Below are 22214 nucleotides of genomic sequence, written 5' to 3'. Positions count from 1 at the left end.
CCTTGCTGGATCAAGAAGGAGGAGACGTCCCCCGTCCCGTACGTGTGTTGAACGCGGTGGTGCCGTCCGTTCGGCGCTTGCTCATCGGTGATTTGGATCACGTCGTGTTCGACTACATCATCACCGTTCTTTGAACGCTTCCGCACGCGATCTACAAAGGTATGTAGATGCATCTGATGACTCGTTGCTAGATGAACTCCTAGATGGATCTTGGTGAAACGAGTAGGAAAATTTTTGTTTTCTGCAACGTTCACCAACAGTGGCATCATGAGCTAGGTCTATGCGTAGTTCTTCTTGCGCGAGTAGAACACAATTTGTTGTGGGCGTAGATTTGTCAACTTTCTTGCCGCTACTAGTCTTTTCTTGCTTCAGCGGTATTGTGGGATGAAGCGGCCCGGACCAACCTTACACGTACGCTTACGTGAGACCGGTTCCACCGACTAACATGCACTAGTTGCATAAGGTGGCTGGCGGGTGTCTGTCTCTCCCACTTTAGTTGGAGCGGATTCGATGAACAGGGTCCTTATGAAGGGTAAATAGAAGTTGACAAATCACGTTGTGGCTTTAACGTAGGTAAGAAGTCGTTCTTGCTAGAACCCTAAATTCAGCCACGTAAAACTTGCAACAACAATTAGAGGACGTCTAACTTGTTTTTGCAGCAAGTGGTTTGTGATATGATATGGCCAAAGTTGTGATGAATGATGAATGATCTATATGTGATGTATGAGATGTTCATGCTATTGTATTAGGAATCACGACTTGCATGTCGATGAGTATGAAAACCGGTAGGAGCCATAGGAGTTGTCTTTATTCTTTTATATGACCTGCGTGTCATTGAGAAACGCCATGTAAATTACTTTACTTTATTGCTAAACGCGTTAGCCATAGTAGTAGAAGTAATAGTTGGCGAGCAACTTCATGGAGACACGATGATGGAGATCATGATGATGGAGATCATGGTGTCAAGCCGGTGACAAGATGATCATGGAACCCCAAGATGGAGATCAAAGGAGCTATGTGATATTGGCCATATCATGTCACGTTTATTATTTGATTGCATGTGATGTTTATCATGTTTTGCATCTTGTTTACTTAGAACGACGGTAGTAAATAAGATGATCCCTCATACAATTTCAAGAAGTGTTCTCCCCTAACTGTGCACCGTTGCTAAAGTTCGTCGTTTCGAAGCACGCCGTGATGATCGGGTGTGATAGATCCTTACGTTCACATACAACGGGTGTAAGACAGTTTTACACATGCAAAACACTTAGGGTTAACTTGACGAGCCTAGCATGTACAGACATGGCCTCGGAACACAGAAGACCGAAAGGTCGAGCATGAGTCGTATAGAAGATACGATCAACATGAAGATGTTCACCGACGTTGACTAGTCCGTCTCACGTGATGATCGGACACGGTCTAGTTAACTCGGATCATGTAATACTTAGATGACTAGAGGGATGTCTAATCTAAGTGGGAGTTCATTAATAATTTGATTTGATGAACTTAATTATCATGAACTTAGTCTAAAATATTTTACAATATGTCTTGTAGATCAAATGGCCAACGTAGTCCTCAACTTCAACGCGTTCCTAGAGAAAACCAAGCTGAAAGACGATGGCAGCAACTATACGGACTGGGTCCGGAACCTGAGAATCATCCTCATAGCTGCCAAGAAAGATTATGTCCTACAAGCACCGCTAGGTGATCCACCCGTCCCACAGAACCAAGACGTTATGAACGCTTGGCAGACACGTGCTGATGACTACTCCCTCGTTCAGTGCGGCATGCTTTACAGCTTAGAGCCGGGGCTCCAAAAGTGTTTTGAGAGACATGGAGCATATGAGATGTTCGAAGAGCTGAAAATGGTTTTTCAAGCTCATGCCCGGATCGAGAGATATGAAGTCTCTGATAAGTTCTTCAGCTGTAAGATGGAGGAAAATAGTTCTGTCAGTGAGCACATACTCACTATGTCTGGGTTGCATAACCGCCTGTCTCAGCTGGGAGTTAATCTCCCGGATGATGCGGTCATTGACAGAATCCTCCAGTCGCTTCCACCAAGCTACAAGAGCTTTGTGATGAACTTCAACATGCAGGGGATGCAAAAGACCATTCCTGAGTTGTTCTCAATGCTGAAATCAGCGGAGGTAGAAGTCAAGAAGGAACATCAAGTGTTGATGGTCAATAAAACCACGAAGTTCAAGAAAGGCAAGGGTAAAAAGAACTTCAAGAAGGACGGCAAGGAGGTTTCCGCGCCCGGCAAGCAAGCTGCCGAGAAGAAGCCAAAGAATGGACCCAAGCCCGAGACTGAGTGCTTTTATTGCAAAGGGAAGGGTCACTGGAAGCGGAATTGCCCCAAATACTTAGCGGATAAGAAGGCCGGCAACACCAAAGGTATATTTGATATACATGTAATTGATGTGTACCTTACCAGTACTCGTAGTAGCTCCTGGGTATTTGATACCGGTGCCATTGCTCACATTTGTAACTCACAGCAGGAGCTGCAGAATAAACGGAGACTGGCGAAGGACGAGGTGACGATGCGCGTCGGGAATGGTTCCAAGGTCGATGTGATCGCCGTTGGCATGCTACCTCTACATTTACCTACGGGATTAGTTATAAACCTCAATAATTGTTATTTAGTGCCAAGTTTGAGCATGAACATTGTATCAGGATATCGTTTAATACGAGATGGCTACTCATTTAAATCCGAGAATAAATGGTTGTTCTATTTATATGAGAGATATGTTTTATGGTCATGCTCCTATGGTGAATGGTTTATTCTTTATGAATCTCGAACGTAATACTACACATGTTCATAATGTGAGTACCAAAAGATGTAAGGTTGATAATGATAGTCCCACATACTTGTGGCACTGCCGCCTTGGTCACATAGGTGTCAAACGCATGAAGAAGCTCCATGCAGAAGGACTTTTAGAGTCTCTTGATTATGAATCATTTGACACGTGCGAACCATGCCTCATGGGTAAGATGACCAAGACTCCGTTCTCAGGAACAATGGAGCGAGCAACCAACTTATTGGAAATCATACATACTGATGGGTGCGGTCCAATGAGTGTTGAGGCTCGCGGTGGCTATCTTTATGTTCTCACCCTCACAGATGACTTGAGTAGATATGGGTATATCTACTTAATGAAACACAAGTCTGAAACCTTTGAAAAGTTCAAGGAATTTCAGAGTGAGGTTGAAAATCAACGTGACAGGAAAATCAAGTTTCTATGATCAGATCGTGGAGGAGAATACTTGAGTCACGAATTTGGCACACACTTAAGAAAATGTGGGATAGTTTCACAACTCACGCCGCCTGGAACACCTCAGCGTAACGGTGTGTCCGAACGTCGTAATCGCACTCTATTAGATATGGTGCGATCTATGATGTCTCTTACCGATTTACCGCTATCTTTTTGGGGCTATGCTTTAGAGACTGCCGCATTCACTTTAAATAGGGCTCCATCGAAATCCGTTGAGACGACACCGTATGAATTATGGTTTGGGAAGAAACCTAAGCTGTCGTTTCTAAAAGTTTGGGGATGCGATGCTTATGTCAAGAAACTTCAACCTGAAAAGCTCGAACCCAAGTCGGAAAAATGCGTCTTCATAGGATACCCAAAAGAAACTATTGGGTACACCTTCTACCTCAGATCCGAAGGCAAGATCTTTGTTGCCAAGAATGGGTCCTTTCTAGAGAAAGAGTTTCTCTCGAAAGAAGTAAGTGGGAGGAAAGTAGAGCTTGATGAAGTATTACCTCTTGAACCGGAAAATGGCGCAACTCAAGAAAATGTTTCTGAGGTGCCTGCACCGACTAGAGAGGAAGTTAATGATGATGATCAAGATACTTCTGATCAAGCTCCTACCGAAATTCGAAGGTCCACAAGGACACGTTCCGCACCAGAGTGGTACGGCAACCCTGTCTTGGAAATCATGTTGTTAGACAACGGTGAACCTTCGAACTATGAAGAAGCGATGGCGGGCCCGGATTCCGACAAATGGCTAGAAGCCATGAAATCCGAGATAGGATCCATGTATGAAAATGAAGTATGGACTTTGACTGACTTGCCCATTGAACGGCGAGCCATAGAAAATAAATGGATCTTTAAGAAGAAGACAGACGCGGATGGTAATGTGACCATCTATAAAGCTCGACTTGTTGCTAAGGGTTATCGACAAGTTCAAGGGGTTGACTACGATGAGACTTTCTCACCGGTAGCGAAGCTAAAGTCCGTCCGAATCATGTTAGCAATTGCCGCATTCTACGATTATGAGATATGGAAAATGGACGTCAAAACGGCATTCCTTAATGGTTTCCTTAAGGAAGAATTGTATATGATGCAGCCGGAAGGTTTTGTCGATCCTAAGAATGCTGACAAGGTGTGCAAGCTCCAACGCTCGATTTATGGGCTGGTGCAAGCATCTCGGAGTTGGAACATTCGCTTTGATGAGATGATCAAAGCGTTTGGGTTTACGCAGACTTATGGAGAAGCCTGCGTTTACAAGAAAGTGAATGGGAGCTCCGTAGCATTTCTCATACTATATGTGGATGACATACTTCTGATAGGAAATGATATAGAACTCTTGGACAGCATCAAGGCCTACTTGAATAAGAGTTTTTCAATGAAGGACCTTGGAGAAGCTGCTTATATATTAGGCATCAAAATCTATAGAGATAGATCGAGACGCCTCATAGGTCTTTCACAAAGCACATACCTTGATAAGATATTAAAGAAGTTCAATATGGATCAATCTAAGAAGGGGTTCTTGCCTGTGTTACAAGGTATGAAATTGAGCTCAGCTCAATGTCCGACCACGGCAGAAGATATAGAAGAGATGAGCGTCATCCCCTATGCATCAGCCATAGGTTCTATTATGTATGCCATGCTGTGTACCAGACCTGATGTAAACCTTGCCGTAAGTTTGGGAGGAAGGTACCAAAGTAATCCTGGCAAGGAACACTGGACAGCGGTCAAGAATATCCTGAAGTACCTGAAAAGGACTAAGGAAATGTTTCTCGTTTATGGAGGTGACGAAGAGCTCGTCGTAAAGGGTTACGTCGACGCTAGCTTCGACACAGATCTGGATGACTCTAAGTCACAGACCGGATACGTGTATATTTTGAATGGTGGGGCAGTAAGCTGGTGCAGTTGCAAGCAAAGCGTCGTGGCGGGATCTACATGTGAAGCGGAATACATGGCAGCCTCGGAGGCATCACATGAAGCAATATGGGTGAAGGAGTTCATCACCGACCTAGGAGTCATACCCAATGCGTCGGGGCCAATAAAACTTTTCTGTGACAACACTGGAGCTATTGCACTTGCCAAGGAGCCCAGGTTTCACAAGAAGACAAGGCACATCAAGCGTCGCTTCAACTCCATTCGTGAAAATGTTCAAGATGGAGACATAGATATTTGTAAAGTACATACGGACCTGAATGTAGCAGATCCGTTGACTAAACCTCTCCCTAGAGAAAAACATGATCAACACCAGAATTCCATGGGTGTTCGATTCATCACAATGTAACTAGATTATTGACTCTAATGCAAGTGGGAGACTGTTGGAAATATGCCCTAGAGGCAATAATAAAAGCATTATTATTATATTTCCTTATTCATGATAATTGTCTTTATTCATGCTATAATTGTGTTATCCGGAAATCGTAATACATGTGTGAATAACAGACACCAACATGTCCCTAGTAAGCCTCTAGTTGACTAGCTCGTTGATCAACAGATAGTCATGGTTTCCTGACTATGGACATTGGATGTCATTGATAACGAGATCACATCATTAGGAGAATGATGTGATGGACAAGACCCAATCCTAAACATAGCACAAGATCGTATAGTTCGTTTGCTAGAGTTTTTCAATGGCAAGTATCCTTTCCTTAGACCATGAGATCATGTAACTCCCGGACACCGTAGGAGTGCTTTGGGTATACCAAACGTCACAACGTAACTGGGTGACTATAAAGGTAGACTACGGGTATCTCCGAAAGTGTCTGTTGGGTTGACATGGATCAAGACTGGGATTTGTCACTTCGTATGACGGAGAGGTATCACTGGGCCCACTCGGTAATGCATCATCATAATGAGCTCAAAGTGACCAAGTGTCTGGTCACGGGATCATGTGTTACGGTACGAGTAAAGTGACTTGCCGGTAACGAGATTGAACGAGGTATTGGGATACCGACGATCGAATCTCGGGCAAGTAACATATCGATTGACGAAGGGAATTGTATACGGGGTTGATTGAATCCTCGACATCGTGGTTCATCCGATGAGATCATCGTGGAGCATGTGGGAGCCAACATGGGTATCCAGATCCCGCTGTTGGTTATTGACCGGAGAGTCGTCTCGGTCATGTCTGCTTGTCTCCCGAACCCGTAGGGTCTACACACTTAAGGTTCGGTGACGCTAGGGTTGTGAAGATATGTATATGCAGTAACCTGAATATTGTTCGGAGTCCCGGATGAGATCCCGGACGTAACGAGGAGTTCCGGAATGGTCCGGAGGTAAAGAATTATATATAGGAAGTGCTGTTTCGGCCATCGGGACAAGTTTCGGGGTCACCGGTATTGTACCGGGACCACCGGAAGGGTCCCGGGGGTCCACCGGGTGGGTCCACCTATCCCGGGGGGCCCCATGGGCTGAAGTGGGAGGGAACCCAGCCCAAAGTGGGCTGGGGCGCCACCCCCCAAGGGCCCATGCGCCTAGGGTTGGGGGGGGAACCCTAAAGGGGGCGCCCCCTTGCTTGGGGGGCAAGCCCCCCACCCCTTGGCCGCCGCCCCCCTAGGAGATCCCATCTCCTAGGGCCGGCCACCCCCCCTTGGCACCCCTATATATAGTTGAGGAGAGGGGAGGACTTCATACCTCAGCCTTGGGGCCTCCCTATCTCCCCGTTACGTCTCTCCCTCGTAGTATAGGCGAAGCCCTGCTACTGTGACGCCCTGCATCCACCACCACGCCGTCGTGCTGCTGGATCTTCATCAACCTCTCCTCCTCCCCTTGCTGGATCAAGAAGGAGGAGACGTCCCCCGTCCCGTACGTGTGTTGAACGCGGTGGTGCCGTCCGTTCGGCGCTTGGTCATCGGTGATTTGGATCACGTCGTGTTCGACTACATCATCACCGTTCTTTGAACGCTTCCGCACGCGATCTACAAAGGTATGTAGATGCATCTGATGACTCATTGCTAGATGAACTCCTAGATGGATCTTGGTGAAACGAGTAGGAAAAAAATTGTTTTCTGCAACGTTCACCAACAACAAGTCCACATATTCCCATTCAATACACCACTATGGATCCGCTCCCGTCTCCCTACGAGAACGTCATCCATAGAACTCACGCTTATCTTGCACATTTTAGGGTATCCACTTTCACTTGTCTATGAACTATACAGGCAACCCAGAGGTCCTTTACCGCGAACGCGGCTATTCAAATAGATCATTTATAACCCTGCAGAGGTGTACTTCTTCACACACGCTCTCGCCACTTACCACCATGTACACATCGTGTATCTCGGCAATCTTCAAGCGGAAGCCTGGCGAGGGAGTCGGCCACGACCTGACTAACCACACAAGTCTCTAGTCCAGGTTTATCGCCTATTCGGGTTCCATCCGCGAGGAGATCCGGCCGGGGTTTCACTCACAGCCCCAAACGATGTGTGAAGGGTTCCCGAGACACCAAACGGGCGCCCGGTACACCGTGCCACGGTGTATCTACCACATCATAGCCCACCCCTAGGGTCAGCGCTACGCACGGCCTCCAACACATATCCTACAAACACCAGAAACAAGTTGCAACTCCTGGACAGAGATTGAGGCGGTTAATAAGTCGAGAGGGTTCATTGGTTTCGGGCCCAACGCGTGGTAGTAGCTGTTCATGGATCACAAACACAGAACTCAGTTCCTAATGACGGTTTCAATGAGACAACCTGCCATGTACTCCTACATGGCCTCTCACTGGTACCTTTACCAAATCGTGTTCACACACTTAGCTCTCAACAGTAGGACATGTTCACAACTTCCCAATTCATCCCTGATGAATCAGACCTGACACAACTCTAAGCAGTCGCAGGCATGACAAACAAGCATGAATGAGTAGGCACATCAGGGCTCAAACAACTCCTACTCCTACTAGTGGGTTTCATCTATTTACTGTGGCAATGACAGGTCATGCAGAGGAAAGGGGTTCAATTACCGCAGCATGTAATAGTTGAATCATTGTTGTCCTAATGCAGTAAAAAGAGAGGAGAAGCAAGAGAGTGGGATTGTATCGGAATGAACAAGGGGTTTTTGCTTGCCTGGCACTTCTGAAGATAGTATAGTTCTTCATCGGTGTCATCGATCACATCGTCGGTAGGTCGTCTACTGAGAGGGGACAAACACCGGCAACAGAGAAGGAAACATAATTAATGCAATGCACACTATGATGCATGATCATGACATGGTGAGTGTGTTGGGCTAATGCAGCTACAACCAGATGGGTTTGAGTTATTTTGAACCAAAGGTTCAACTCCAAACTTAAACTATGAATTCAAATAGTGCATTATCATGCTTTGATCTAAACAGCAAGGTTAAGTTGCTTTATCATGCATGAAACTGATACAGATGGATAGATTGGATTTTTCTGATCATTTTTCATATATAACTCTTTGAATTTGGAGCTACAGATTAATTTCTATTATTTTTAGGAGTTTTGGGCATTTTTTGGAATTTCCTGAATTATTAAAAACCAGAAAATGATTAACTGCGTCAGCACTACGTCACTGTGACGTCAGCAGGGTCAACAGGGTCGCCCAGAGTCAAACCTGACATGTGGGGTCCACACATCAGTGGCACAGTTAGTTAACTGGGTTAATTAGCATTAAGCTAACCCTAATTAAAGTGTTAGCAGGGCTGGGCCCACACATCAGTGGCACGGTAGGTTAATTTAGTTAAATTATAAACTTAACCAAAATTAGCAGGGGCGAGGGCCCACTTGTCAGCGACCCAGGGGGTCATTTGGTTAGTGCCTAACCGGTGTTTAGCCGGAGTTAAGGCCGCCGGTGAGGCCAGTCGCGGTGGAGGTCGTCGGAATTCCTCCTCCGGCGACCATTTGGACGGAGGAGGCCACGAGCGAGGAGCTGGGGCTCGTCCACGTCGTTAGGAGCAAACGAGAGGGGCGGGGGTGGCCTAAGCTCGCCGGAAACGAGCTCGCGGCGGTGCGGTTACTATGGTGGCGATGGCGTCGGGCGCTACAGAGCGCGGGCGGGTTCAGGGGCTCTACGGCCTCCTGGCGTCACCACGAGCATGACCCAGTACGCGGGCGCCACTAACGTGAGCTAAAACGACGGTAGTGCCATGCTCGCCGTTGATGAGCTCATGGGCACTTGCGTCCGATGGCTACGGTGCGGAAACGAGCACGAGGAAGGAGGGGAAACAGAGGATAGCTCATGGGGAGGTCAATGAGTAGCTCAGCGTGCTCGAGGACGCTCGGAGGTCGGCGAATCGAGCGACGTCATTCGTCGGAGTAGACGAGGAAGATGGCGACGGTGACGACGCTGCAGGGCATCCGCGGGCGCGTCCCTCGGCTTGGAGCTTCACGGCATCAAGGCGGAGCTAGAGGTCACAGCCACTGGGCAAGGGGACAGCGTGGGTGCGGTGCTTTGCGGCGGCGCACTTCGGCAGTGCTCGGGCTGCCCCGGAGAGAGAGAGAGAGAGAGAAAGAGAGAGAGAGCAGAGCAGAGGGGAGAGAGGCTGTGAGTGAGGGGAAAGGACCAGGGGGCTCGGGCGTCTCCAGGCGCTTGGTCGAAAACGGGGGAGGAAGCAGGATGTAGCGTCCGCGGGCGACACGCCTCTGCCAGTTGGCAGAGGTAGACGACGAGGAGGAGGAGGTGGGCTGGGCCAGCGAGCTGGGCCAGTTGGGCTGCCAGGTAAGCCAGGTGGTTTCTAACCCTTTTCTATTTCTATTTCTGTTTTCTAATTCTTCTGTAGCTTCAGGGCTTTATTAAAAATATCTAGACATTCTAAAAAATCATGAAACTACTCATGGCCACTGTTTAGAGTATATCCAACAGTAAACATTTTAGTTTATGATTATTTGGACATTTAAAATATTTTATAGCTTTTAAATGTCCAAATGAAAATAACATATGATTTAATCCAGTGATCTTATGATGTCCTAGAAAAGTGTGAATCATTTTTGTCAGAGGTTCTAGATCAAGACAAAGATGATGAACATTTTAGAAGGGCATTTTAGGTTCATTGAAAAAGATTTTGGTAAACCCTAGTTGGATTAAGAGGGTGCTGAGGGTTCTATCATCCCTATTTCAAATTTCCGAGAGAAAGTAAACATGATGCATGGAGATTATGCAATGACAGGCAAGACTAAGCTAGTGCTGTGACAACTTGACGCAATGATATGGCAGCTTGAAAGCAAAGGGGTTTACTCCTCAAGCTCTCTGTATCATGTGATCAATTTTCGTGGGGTGCAACCAGTTTTCATCCCTGCGGTGTGGAAACTTTATGTGCCGCCGAAGATCCACGTTTTCTTATGGCTTTTCTCTTATAACAAACTGATGACCAGAGACAACCTGAGGAAAAGGCACATCATTAGACCCCTTGATTGTGTCTTCTACTCTGATTAAGAAACTAACGCTCACTTGTTTTTTGAATGCATCGTAGCAAAAAACATTTGGTTGTTTGTGGCTGACCACTTTCAGGTCCGAATAGGAATAGGATATGAATCTGTAGCCAGATTCTGGGTACCTAACAAGAAGAATTCTGCTCTAAACATAGTTTCTTCAGCTGTCCTCTGGTGTTTGTGGAAGTATAGGAACTCTATCATCTTTAACAACACCATTTGGACCTCAATTTTGCAAGTTTGGAGGTTGATCCTCAGAACCCTCAAGTTCTGGGTGATCTTGGCACCAGAAAATGGCAAGGCTCGTCTGGAGATTTTCCTGACAGCACTAACAGCTTTCTTGCTACAGCCGCTGAGAATAACGAGTGGCTGATGCTGGGAGGTTGTGCGAAGGATGGGGGTGTGAATCAGTGGGGCAGGCTGAAGATCTCTGAAGATGACTGGCGTTTCCATTCCCCAAAGAAGCAGGGGGGCCTGAAGGGCAAAAACATGCTGAGTAGCCCAGTCTCAACTCTTGTCTGCTGGTCTCCTGAAGCAGCTTCAGCGCCACCTTTCAAGTTCAGAAAGCCTGCGGAGATGGAAGCAAACACAAACCTGGAGATTTTAGTCTGATTTGTGTTGCTCTAGTTTCGGGCCTGCGTGCCGCCTGATCTATTCAAAGATATGTATTTCGGTTTCCCTTTTACTCGTAGTGCCGTTTAAGGCTGAACTGCTCCTCTAAGTGAGCTGCTATATAACTGGAGAACCTGTTTTTTGGTTTCATGCTGAGTAATGGAACCAGGGAGGAGAACCTCCCTGTTCATCTAAAAAAACAACTTGACGCAAAACACATAAGATAGAGGTCTTGAAGGAACACACGTAGGAACCAATAATCACTTTGCGTGTAGTGTGCCAGCCCAAATTGCTATGCAGGGCTTGCCTGTTATTTTGACAGCACGAGTGTGAGACAGGATTTGGTAGTTCTTAATGGAGTCAGTGATCAGGGCATACCACTTCACGGGCTACTCAAGCGAACGCTCGTGGGTGTGCCCCAACGCCACCACATGTCGCATACTCGCATCAGGGCCGGTCCTGAGATTTTGGGGTCCCGGGGCGAAACTGAAATCCGGGGCCCTTTTATTAGCATACTAGATAAAAAAAATTGCATTGCAAGGAAGACACTTATTAGCTTACCAAACAGTAAGTCAATAAAACATGGGTTAGTTGAGGCGGTTTTGAGAAAAATTTGTGGGAAAAACCAAATATGAAACAAAAAAATCAAAATAAGGAGGAGGCATAGGGAGGTTGGACTAAGGATAAACTTAAGATGGAACACTGCGTTCTTTATAATTAGTAGAGATGGTAATAATAAAACATTGGGACAGTTGAGATTTTTTTCCAGCAAAATTAGTGGGAAAATAATAAAGGATGGGAGAACAAAAACAGGTGCGAGGACGTAGAAAAACAAAGGACAATCGTAATACAGAACCTCATTCTTTTAGATAGTATATATAGTACCCTAAAAAAGATAGTATATATAGAGATGGATGAAATAATAAGTATATCAAATATTTTCTTCATACATGAAATGTTACGAAGAACATTTATAGATTACCTTAGATTTTTCTTCAAATATTCCATGATGTCAACATTGACTTCTATATGGTCATCGTCTCTTGATTAGCATTAGTTTGCTCATCCACAACGATCTCTATGATACTATCAACTCATCAAATTATTTTCTCATCTCTTTTTTCTCACCACCGGACATAGTAGATCTGAAATTTAGAAGAGACAAGTACTAATTAAAAACTTAACACAAAGTCTTATGGAAAAATTCTAGGGCGGAAGATAAGACCAAAGACATAATCAACCTTATTTGAAATCAACGATGATGTGTATGGCAAGGACTGAGGTAGCCTATGCGTGGTGGGCATTTGCTACGTCCGCTGGCGCGCGGCGGGCGGCGGCCAGCGCTTGGCGCTCGGTGGCTCAGGCGACTTTACAAATCACGATTAGTGGAGACAGAGACGAGGGTCGGCAATCCATATGCAAACCTAGATCCATCGGATGGATTCATACGTGTGTAATGTACGGTTAGGATGCCAATGCACGTATTTGCACGGTTCCACGAAGCCCAGTTTGCATTTTTCTTCGCCTCACCCAGCAAGGCCCAAATCACTCACGTATATGCAGGGCCAGGTAGGAGGGGGCCCCAAGATATTGGGGGCCCGGGGCGCCCCCCCCGGGCCGGCCCTGACTCGCATGTTGGACGTGCCCCGTGAAATGCGTTTTTTCCATGCACCCATTTTGGGTTATTTTTTGAGCTTTTGGATGTTGCAAGATTTTTGCTAGGTGTTTGTGGTTTTTATTTATTTATTTATTGCTAGGTTCAAGAGAACATTTCAAAAAGGTGAATGCACGAGAACAAAATATAATTCTCAACTTATGATGAGTGTCGCACATGCAGTATATCACTTGCCATCACCGAAGAAGATGACAATGACGTCTGCAAAGGGTATCTTTTAATTAGTGATGTCGAGTTCTCAAACAATGGTAGGAGTATTGTACTTTTGCTGGCCGAGGACGTTGTGTTCCGGCAAAAGAAGTCACAGTTCTATCGCCATCCATCGATTATCATGAGACTAGAGCGCAGGTAAAAACGTTTGTCGCAGTTAACAGAACGATCGCCGAGAGGAAAGAAGGAAAAGAAAAAAAAGAAGCAATGATCAAGCGCAGCGACGGGAGCGCGCGCTTATTCCCAGCCCCTGCTTTCGGTCACCCACCTGATCTGATCGGTACACGCTAACAACTCCTGGGAAAGAGCGGGTATCCATAATGTATAGCGCCTCACTCACTCACCTGGCAAAGCGGCAATCAGGGATGAACAGCCTCCGCTGCCCCCTACTGACCAACACCACTTCTCGCAGGGAGCGGCCCCGTGCCGCGCCGTCATCATCACCGCCAGTTCGCCGCCGAGACCGCGCGCGCGCTCTACGTACGCGCGCGCGCGCATGCACTCGAGTGCGTCGACGGTCGACACAACAACGTACTCCGACCGACCGCCGAGCGAGCGAGCTCATTGACGTTTTCGTCGTCGCTCGCCGGCCCGCTCGTCGTGGAGCGGGAGCGGGGCAGGGAAGAGGCAGCTAGCGCCACGTCCGGACGTGACCGCTGATCGACCATGCCTTTGTCTTGTGAGTCGTGTCCTGTCCATGTATATCGTCGGTGCAGATGGACGTATGTGCGCGGTAACGGTTTGTCCTAGCTAGGCTAGCTAGGGAGCAATACTGTTCAAAGCCCGGAATCACAGGGTAAACCTATGTAGCATAGAAGGGAACACATCGTGTGATCTCTATATATTGTCTCTCTAGCTCAACGTACTTCGGCTACTCCCACTCACTGACCGCGGTGCTGTGTGATTTTGACAACGGAAAGTCTTCAGAGATTGCTATGGCATCCAGTTGCTTTCACATACTTCACTCAGGTAGCGAAGCCACAAGCACTTAATCTAAGATCTGCATTTTTTTCGCCAAAAAAAAACTTAATCTAAACGTCTAGCGCATGATGAATTGACACGACACGTACACGCTCATGCGTGTCGCTGTTTCGGCAATCTACCATACACCGAAATATAGAAAAATCACGACATGCACTGTGCAGGCATGTTAATTAGTCGGTCGCACCTGGAAAGAAGCAGGACTATATAGAGACACGCCTGTGTATGTGCAAGGATTGACATGTACGGCCTACCGATCGATCGACGACTCGACTGATATGTCGCGTACCGACGGTGACCTGACACCATTATACAAAGATACGATCACTGTTCATCCCTGTACGCGTTCGTATTTGTTTACTTTTTTGGCTTGGTTTCCAAGCATAACGATGTGGCACGTGAACAGTGTAGTTGCAAAAGGCGTTGGTTGAGTTGTGTACCGTCGTACTGCCACCAGTCTATAAGGAGTATGTACAACGAAAAGTGCACGCAGCGGCCGAACTCCATGGAGCTATTTGTTTATTTATTTTCGGTCGATTTTTTTTACTATTTCCACACTTCAAAAAAACCTGAAAGAAAAGTATACATAGACATATATTTGTCATATACATGCATAAAACTTGACGAACCTCGGCCCCATTTTTTTAACACATATGCTCACATGTGATGTATAAAATTTTTTGCAAATACATAAATTAAAATGGGCTTTTCCTTTGCTGTATTTGGGCCAGGTATTTGTCTTTTTTGTGTAGCATGCAAATGATAGAATTAGTTGATCAAACTTTATACAAACTTGAAGAACATGCATATGTATTGGTAAAATTATTTATTAAAACTTCTAAATGTGTTTCGATTATTAGTTTTCAAAAAATGGGCTCCATGGAGCACGTCCTTTCTAATGCTGCTCTTGTATGTACAACAAATATGAAAACATATCCAATGGCTGCATTCGTCCAAGGTTAGCAAAGATAATTTTGTACATGAATAAGAACGGCGGTACGATAGTCTTTATTTCCCCGCAAAAATAAAATAGAAATATTAATCATGGTTTCGTCACTGAAAAGAAATATAAGAGATAAGTGTGCCTTCGAGTATAATACTAAGAGGCTATCGCTTGTCAATATTGTTCTGAAGTCACATCATTTTAGTACCGCTCCGTTCAGCAAAGAAGAACACTAAGAGATCCGGATTCAAAAAATTATACGTCTTCCATGCCACTGACGTCCTCTGCCGGGCCTCGGCGCGCACCGGTTGAACATGATCATCTATCGAGCGAGGTACTATCACTCTACGATGCAGCACTTAGAATTCGTCTGTGGTATGAAACAACAGTCGGACGTAAGTTCAAGTCCCCGGACATGAAAAGGATGCGCGTGTGAAGGCAGCTATAGTTGGATTATACAGAAGGGAGCAAACGCGGAATTTATGGCTGCTAAAGTTAGGAGATTGTTTCAGGAAGCTTCCCAACGAGTTTAGGAGTTTGCAAAAGGAAGAATTACCAGTTATCTTTAGCGTTCATTTTTTGTGTCTGACAACAAGTTAGTAATTGCGCATATAAAAAAGTATATACAGTAATTGCGCATGGAAAAGTAATCTGTAGAGGAAAAAGGGAAATCATCTGAAATGGCAAAATACAGCAGTCTCCCAACGCCGGTGTCTTTCGGTCTAACTGGAATCAACAAATCCGTATATACTAATCGTGACTATCGCGGACGTCCGGCACGTCCCCTAAACTCAGCCAAGTGGTAGTAATAATAACTGATGTTTTCCAGCCAGAGAGAATGGTGATGATTTTGTCTGTCCATAGCCCATTGACCAGGCGGGCAGGAGCCAAGAGGCGGCGGCGACGAAGATGACCAACGACCAACGGCACTGGGAGCGTGTGGATTCTCCCGTTCCCAATGGTCGGTCGTGGCACACGTGAGCCGAGCCGGTGCAGTCAGGACTCAGGAGCCACGCACGCCACCAGCACAGCGCTGGCTGACGACCCAAAGAGGCGTGGCCGAGACGGCTCACACCACCCATCTCTCGTCCTCGAACGGAGTAGGAAATGCTCTGTTCTGATCTGCTCTGTTCATCCACCTGCTGCGCTAGCGCTAGAATGTCCGTGCGGTCGAGGCCACCGGCCACGCCATTCTCCTCCTGCCTAGGCTTGTACCCCTACCACTAGTGCTCTCTTGCCTTTGACCGCCGCCCGGTGGGCCCGGCGCGTAGGATAGAGGCCCGTTGCCTGCCCTAATCAAAGGTTTTGGGCGCTCACGGGCCGTGCGCCCCTCAACTCAACTCGGCCCTGTAGTTCGACGACACCATCCTACCGCCTTTTCTTATTTGTCTGGACTGCGCGGCGCCGGGTAGACCCAGTCTTGTGCACCGTCACGTGCATGCAGTTCGTTTTCCCCACCTCCTACGAACCGTACGCGACACACGCAGTTTTCTTGCGGTAAGCACCTCAACTTGCCCGGCATGCAGGCATGTAGGTCTATTTCCCACCTCGCAGCAGCCTTTCCAGGAGGCAGTAAAAAGAAAAGGATAAAAGAAAAAAACCACAGCTAGCAGTAGGAGTATTGCACTGGAGCAAAGCATACACGCTGACTGACTGACATGTCTTTGCAGAATGCTGCTAGTACTGCTGCTGCTGCCGCCTCCGACAGGCTCTCAGCAAAGAAATTAAAAGGGAAAGGGAAAAGAAATGCGTACGTTGTAGATGTACCGCTGCCTGCACGACACAGCAAAGTGCGGGCGCGGTCGAGTGCTGCGCCCCTGTCTGGTCGCGCTCCACCTCCACTCCCGCTGCATGCCACGCAGCCATGGACCGGGTCTAGGCGACCACGTCCTGAGGCGTTAACCCAGCCCCGCAATCATGATTAGTCCCCCATTACGCTGCCCTCGAAACCATTTTTTATGAGTGTTTTATTAATATAATCGCTTCCTCCTTCGCTTTTTCCGCCCCTCGTTCGCTGCTTAATTAATGAGTAGGACTAGAAGCAGTAGCACGTCTGTACTCATTTGTCCGTTTGTTTATTCAACCCTGGAACCCAGCCACAGCCAGTTTGACGACCGCGCCCCCGCACCAGCATGAGTGCACCCGGTCCACATGCGCCAGCCAGCATCGCCAATCTTGAGGTGGAATGGACGGCGCAGGCAGCCCCACGCCGGTGGACCAGGTGAGGCGCGCCCAGCCAGTGGCCCGGCAGGAGCGTTGTGTCCATCGGTTACGGTGCAGCCGAGGGTGAAGAGAGACAAGACGACGACCTCCGCCTCCTCTTCTCGCCTCCGTTAGCTTGGTCTCTCTCGGCTCTCTCTATAACTCGCGTGCCTTTCTCTTTGGGCTCCTTCCTTTCTTCGCGTGCTCTGCAGCGCGCAAGAATCAAAAGGCGCCACCAGCGAGCGAGCGTGGCGCCGTAGACCGACCGCGGCGACACCGAAAGAGAGAGAGAGAGAGCGAGAGACAAGAATTAAAGCCAGCAGCCGGGCTGGTCTTTGGCGCAATCCTTGCGAATCCTCGCGAGATCCTGTTTTTGTTTGCCTTTCCGCGTAGGGGAGGGATTCCGCCGGGAATTTGTTGACCGGCATGGAGGAGGCCGAGGAGATGCAGGTGGAGCGGGTGCACGAGGACGCGGAGCACGGGGGCGCCGACGCCGACAAGCTCAACTACGAGATTTTCTCCATCCTCGAGAGCAAGTTCCTCTTCGGCTACACCGACCCGCACCAGCTCTGGCTGCCCAAGCCGCCGCCGCCACCGCCGGCGCAGGCGTCGCAGGCGGCCATGGCGGCCACGGGGAAGGCGGCGCAGCGCGGGAAGGTGTGCGTGCTCTGCGTTGATGGCGGCGGCGGCGGGCTCAGGGCGCTGCTCGCCGGCCGCGCGCTCGCGCACCTCGAGGCCGCGCTCCAGCGCGCCTCCGGGAGCCCCGACGCGCGCGTCGCCGACTTCTTCGACCTCGCCGCCGGCACGGGCGCGGGCGGCGTCTTCGCCGCGATGCTCTTCTCCACGCACTCGCGCGGCGCCCCGCTGTTCCGCGCCGAGGACACCTGGCGCCTTGTGGCGGACCACGCGCCCAGGCTCTTCCGCAGGCCCGCTGGCTCCACCTCCCTCTTCTGCCGCGCCAAGAAGCGCCCGCTCGCCGCGCCCACGGCGGCGCTCAGCGTCGCCATGAAGGCCGCGTTCGGCGAGGAGCTCACCCTGCGGGACACCATCAAGCCCGTGCTCATCTCCTGCTATGACCTCAGGTCGTCCGCGCCGCTGCTGTTCTCGCGCGCCGACGCCCTGGAGAGCGGGAGCTACGACTTCCGCCTCTCCGACGTCGGCCGCGCGGCCTGGTCGGAGCCCGGCCGCTTCGAGCCGGCCGAGGTGGCGTCGGTGGACGGCGTGACCTCCTGCGCCGCGGTGGACGGCGGGCCGACCATGGGCAGCCCGGCCGCCGCGGCCATCACGCACGTGCTGCACAACAAGCACGAGTTCCCGTTCGTGCGCGGCGTCGAGGACCTCCTCGTGCTCTCCATCGGCGGCTGCTCCGGCGCGGGCGGCTCCGGGGCCACCGCGGACGCCGACATCACGCGCATGCGCCGGTGGGGCCCCAAGGAGTGGGCCCGCCCCATCGCCCGCATCGCGGCCGATGGCGCCGCCGACCTGGTGGACCACGCCGTTGCACGCGCCTTCGGGCAATGCCACTCGTCCAATTACCTGCGCATTCAGGTGAGCAAGCATAGCAAATTCTCGGCCCGCCCGCCATTTATGGCATGTTGCACGGCCGTTTCCTTGGATGTTAATTAACTCTGGCGTGATCAGGCGAAGCGGGAGAGCATGCCGCCGTGCGGGCCGGACGGGGAGTACGACCCGACGCAGGCGAACGTGCAGGCGCTGCTCGCGGCGGCGGACGAGGCGATGAAGCAGCGCAACGTGGAGTCGGTGCTCTTCGAGGGGAGGCGGATCGGGGAGCAGACCAACGCGGAGAAGCTGGAGTGGTTCGCCGCCGAGCTCGTCGCCGAGCACCGCGGCAGGGGCTCCCGGATCGCGCCCACCGTCGCGTTCAAGCAGGCGCCGGCGCTGGGCTGAGCTGCGCTGGCTGGTGGCCGTGCACCGCCGTGCTGTGGAGCAAGGGTCGACGACATGTTGTAGGCCTCTCCTCGCTTTCTTTGGACGGAAAATTCTGCTGCACTTTTTACGTGGCAGTGTCAGTGTGGCATGGCATGGCATGGCTCCCTGAAGCATTTGCCATTGGGAAAATTCGAAGGTGAAAACATTGGAAGGAACATCCGCGATATACTCCAGATTCTTAGCTTCATTTCGACTTACTAGGATATATATGTAGCTGCCCCCGAATGCATAATTATGCCCCGGCTGAAGTGGGCGTTTGAGTTGCGATATGATCCGCTGAAATGCAGTGGATACAGCTGCTGCGGTGCTGCAAGCACGGGCCTCCTCCGAACATAAATAAATCCTCCAGAGTTCATCTAAGCCAGCCCTGCGAATTTTCAGTACCAAACGATATTTGTCAGCTGGATGAAGTGTGTTCCATTTCAACGCTCATTTTACAATCAGAAAAAGACTTCTGTTTTCTGCATTCCGTCCATGTCTATTAATCTCATAGTTGAGTCCACGTCTTAAAGCGCATGTAGTGTAGTGGCTTTTCTGCCTGTTGTGGCATTATTTTCAGATAGGCCGACGCATAACTGATCGAAACAGACATCTCGGAGATCCCTTTCTTGAAGAAGCGAAAGAGAGCCCTGTAGATGTATGTATGTCCTATCACTGTCTTGATGCTGACCGGGGCATGCTTTTCATCCAAGAGCATAAAGATTCCTCCAAGCGAACTAAATCAAGTATATGGGCATGGGTTCTTAATTAAGTTTCCGAATCAGGTAATGTTTTGTTTTGTTACAACATGCTGCAAACAGTTCTAGCCTTTTTCCTCCCGGCCACTGATAACCGTATATGCGCATCATGTTAAGAGGATTGAACTGAGTTCGTGCTCCTCCGCAAAAGAAAAACCCCTGAAAAATAAAATAAAAACTGAGTCTGTGCTTGACTGAAGAAAGGCTATTTTGCAGCCTAAGGTTCTTTAAAGCTAACTCGCAAACGTCTCCGGTATATGTCCGTTTTTATGTCCGTACCTGGTCCGCGGACATGATGCCGGAGTGAGCCATCCAAAGCTATTCACAAATTAGTCTGGTTGGGAGGAGAGAGTAGAGGGGCACCATGCATGTAGTGGGATTTGTGGTATGATGTTTTGTTGGGAGGAGAGAGATGAGATGGAGATCATGCATGCGAAGAGAGAGAGAAAAGAGAGGAGGACAACGCGAAAACTTTTCGTTGATCAAGTGGATATCGGGACTGTGGCAAAGCCCCCCATAGTTGTTTCTAGGATATACGAATCCGTATGTCTGAACTGCTAAGCGGATATATACAGGTCTTTGTTGGATGGCAAAAATGTGCCAACATATAGTGGAGATTTGAAGGTCCGCTTTGAAGATGCCCTAACCTATTCGTTTGGCTCATTTTTCTATCAACTTTTTATGGCCTTATTTGATCCTGAATTATGTACCCCCCCCCCCCCCCCCCCCGCACACACGAAAATGTAGTTCTCATTTTAATTTTGGTTACAATATTTCTTTTGTAGCAATTTTGTTACATGTTTGACTACTAACAAAATGTGCAAATACAAAAGTAAACATCTTAAGTTATGTGCACAGGGAAAATGGACATGTTTTTACACAAAAAGTATGTGCATAACCTTCACACCACAATGCACAACTCTTTTTTAGCTTTTCTTCTTCAAACATCTTGAGTGATTTGCATGTTATGGATTTTATCTCGCATGTGGGAGGGAGGTCATTGTTAGGGCACACAAGAGGTCATAAAAACGGAAAATTGAAGAAAGAGGAAATAGTTGGCGTTTCGTGTGACAGTGTCGTCGAAGGACGACTATTTGTCCGGTAGGGACGACCACCGGCCGATCAAGGGGTCGAGGCAAAGACATAGTGAGTTTGCCAATATTCATGCTCTTCAGGGAGGAGGTAAGGCCCTACTCCTGCCTTATTGCGAAGGTAGACGAAGATCTATGGGATCACCGGCGAGATCTATTCTGGAGATTACAACCCACTCCTCCCGGCGACAGAGTGTAAAGTTCGTCAAAGAGGGTCTGCCTAGGGTTTCTTACTTAACACTGTGGAGGGTCCCTAGAGTTGGGAAACATAGTAGAAAACAAAAAATGCCCTACATATCAAGTTACATGGGTCACTATGAAGATACAAATGAGATTAATTTGTATCATTACCAACTCGCATTTTGCAGCACAAGAAAAGTTGGTGAAGTCATTCATGCAGATTCTCGTAGCTATGATTTACAACCTCTGAACTGCGAGTTTTTTCTCCCTTGAACCAAGATTGAAAGCACGATCTCTCCACCTGGTTGCACGCGTACGGAGTCAGCGATCCGGCATGCTTCGCCGTCTAGAATTAATGGTCATCGGAGAACTATAGAGGGTGGAGCAGCCTTGCGACTATAGGAACTAGTTTCATGGAGAATGAGAGATAGGGGGCAGCCCTTGCGCAAGAGCTGGCCCCCTCTATATATAGGGGGGAGGGAGAAGACTTGGAGGAGGATCTCCCTCCCCTTAGGAGCGGCGCACCAAGGGCTGGGCCCTACCCCAACCCTAGCCACACCCCCTTGACTTGGGTGACAAGGCTAGGGGTGGCGCCCATCTCACGGGCCCCAAAGGCCCATTCGGTTGGCCACCCTATAGGCCTTTCCTATAGGGATGGCCCACAACTCCTTATACTTCCATGCTTATGTAAATATTTATCTGTGCACGCATTTGTCCGGCAAGCTGCGCTTGTAACTTGTGCTCCAAGTCAAACCACCCAAAGACAGGAGTAGGGTTTTACGCCCCCACGGCGGCCCGAACCTGAGAAAGCCTTGCGCATGTACTCTTGGATTTGCTCTCCGTGCTCGTCGATCTCCCAAGCAGAACTAAAGGGATCCTCGCCGGTCCCATAGATCGTCGTACTCTGGCAATCACGATGAATGAAGGAATAAGGAGCAGCAAGACCCTAAGATTGGGGATTCCCAAGGCACCCCAAGGTAATATTCAAGGGAGACCCA

The 22214-nt window shown here is 48.8% G+C and overlaps 1 protein-coding gene across 1 annotated transcript; it reads left to right on the top strand.

Annotated features, from left to right (window-relative positions):
- Nucleotides 1–17377: 17377 nt before the first annotated feature.
- LOC125552252 (patatin-like protein 6) lies at nt 17378–19568 on the top strand. The gene is made up of 2 exons (XM_048715746.2): nt 17378–18806; nt 18900–19568. The coding sequence occupies exons 1-2, from the start codon at nt 17685–17687 to the stop codon at nt 19164–19166; spliced, it is 1389 nt and encodes a 462-aa protein (XP_048571703.1). The 5' UTR covers nt 17378–17684; the 3' UTR covers nt 19167–19568.
- The last annotated feature ends 2646 nt before the right edge of the window (nt 19569–22214 follow it).

The sequence above is a fragment of the Triticum urartu genome, chromosome 4A (assembly GCF_056163025.1).
Source record: "Triticum urartu cultivar PI428250 chromosome 4A, HENAU_Tu73, whole genome shotgun sequence".
Classification (NCBI taxonomy): Eukaryota; Viridiplantae; Streptophyta; class Magnoliopsida; order Poales; family Poaceae; genus Triticum; species Triticum urartu.
This window is presented reverse-complemented; position numbering and strand designations above follow the sequence as displayed.

What these genes read in the sequence shown, in the direction of transcription:
- LOC125552252 (XM_048715746.2), top strand. Translation starts at nt 17,685, where the DNA reads ATGGAGGAGGCCGAGGAGATGCAGGTGGAGCGGGTGCACGAGGACGCG. An exon ending in CCAATTACCTGCGCATTCAG is followed by an intron (nt 18,807 to 18,899) that starts GTGAGCAAGCAT and finishes TGGCGTGATCAG; the next exon opens with GCGAAGCGGGAGAGCATGCC.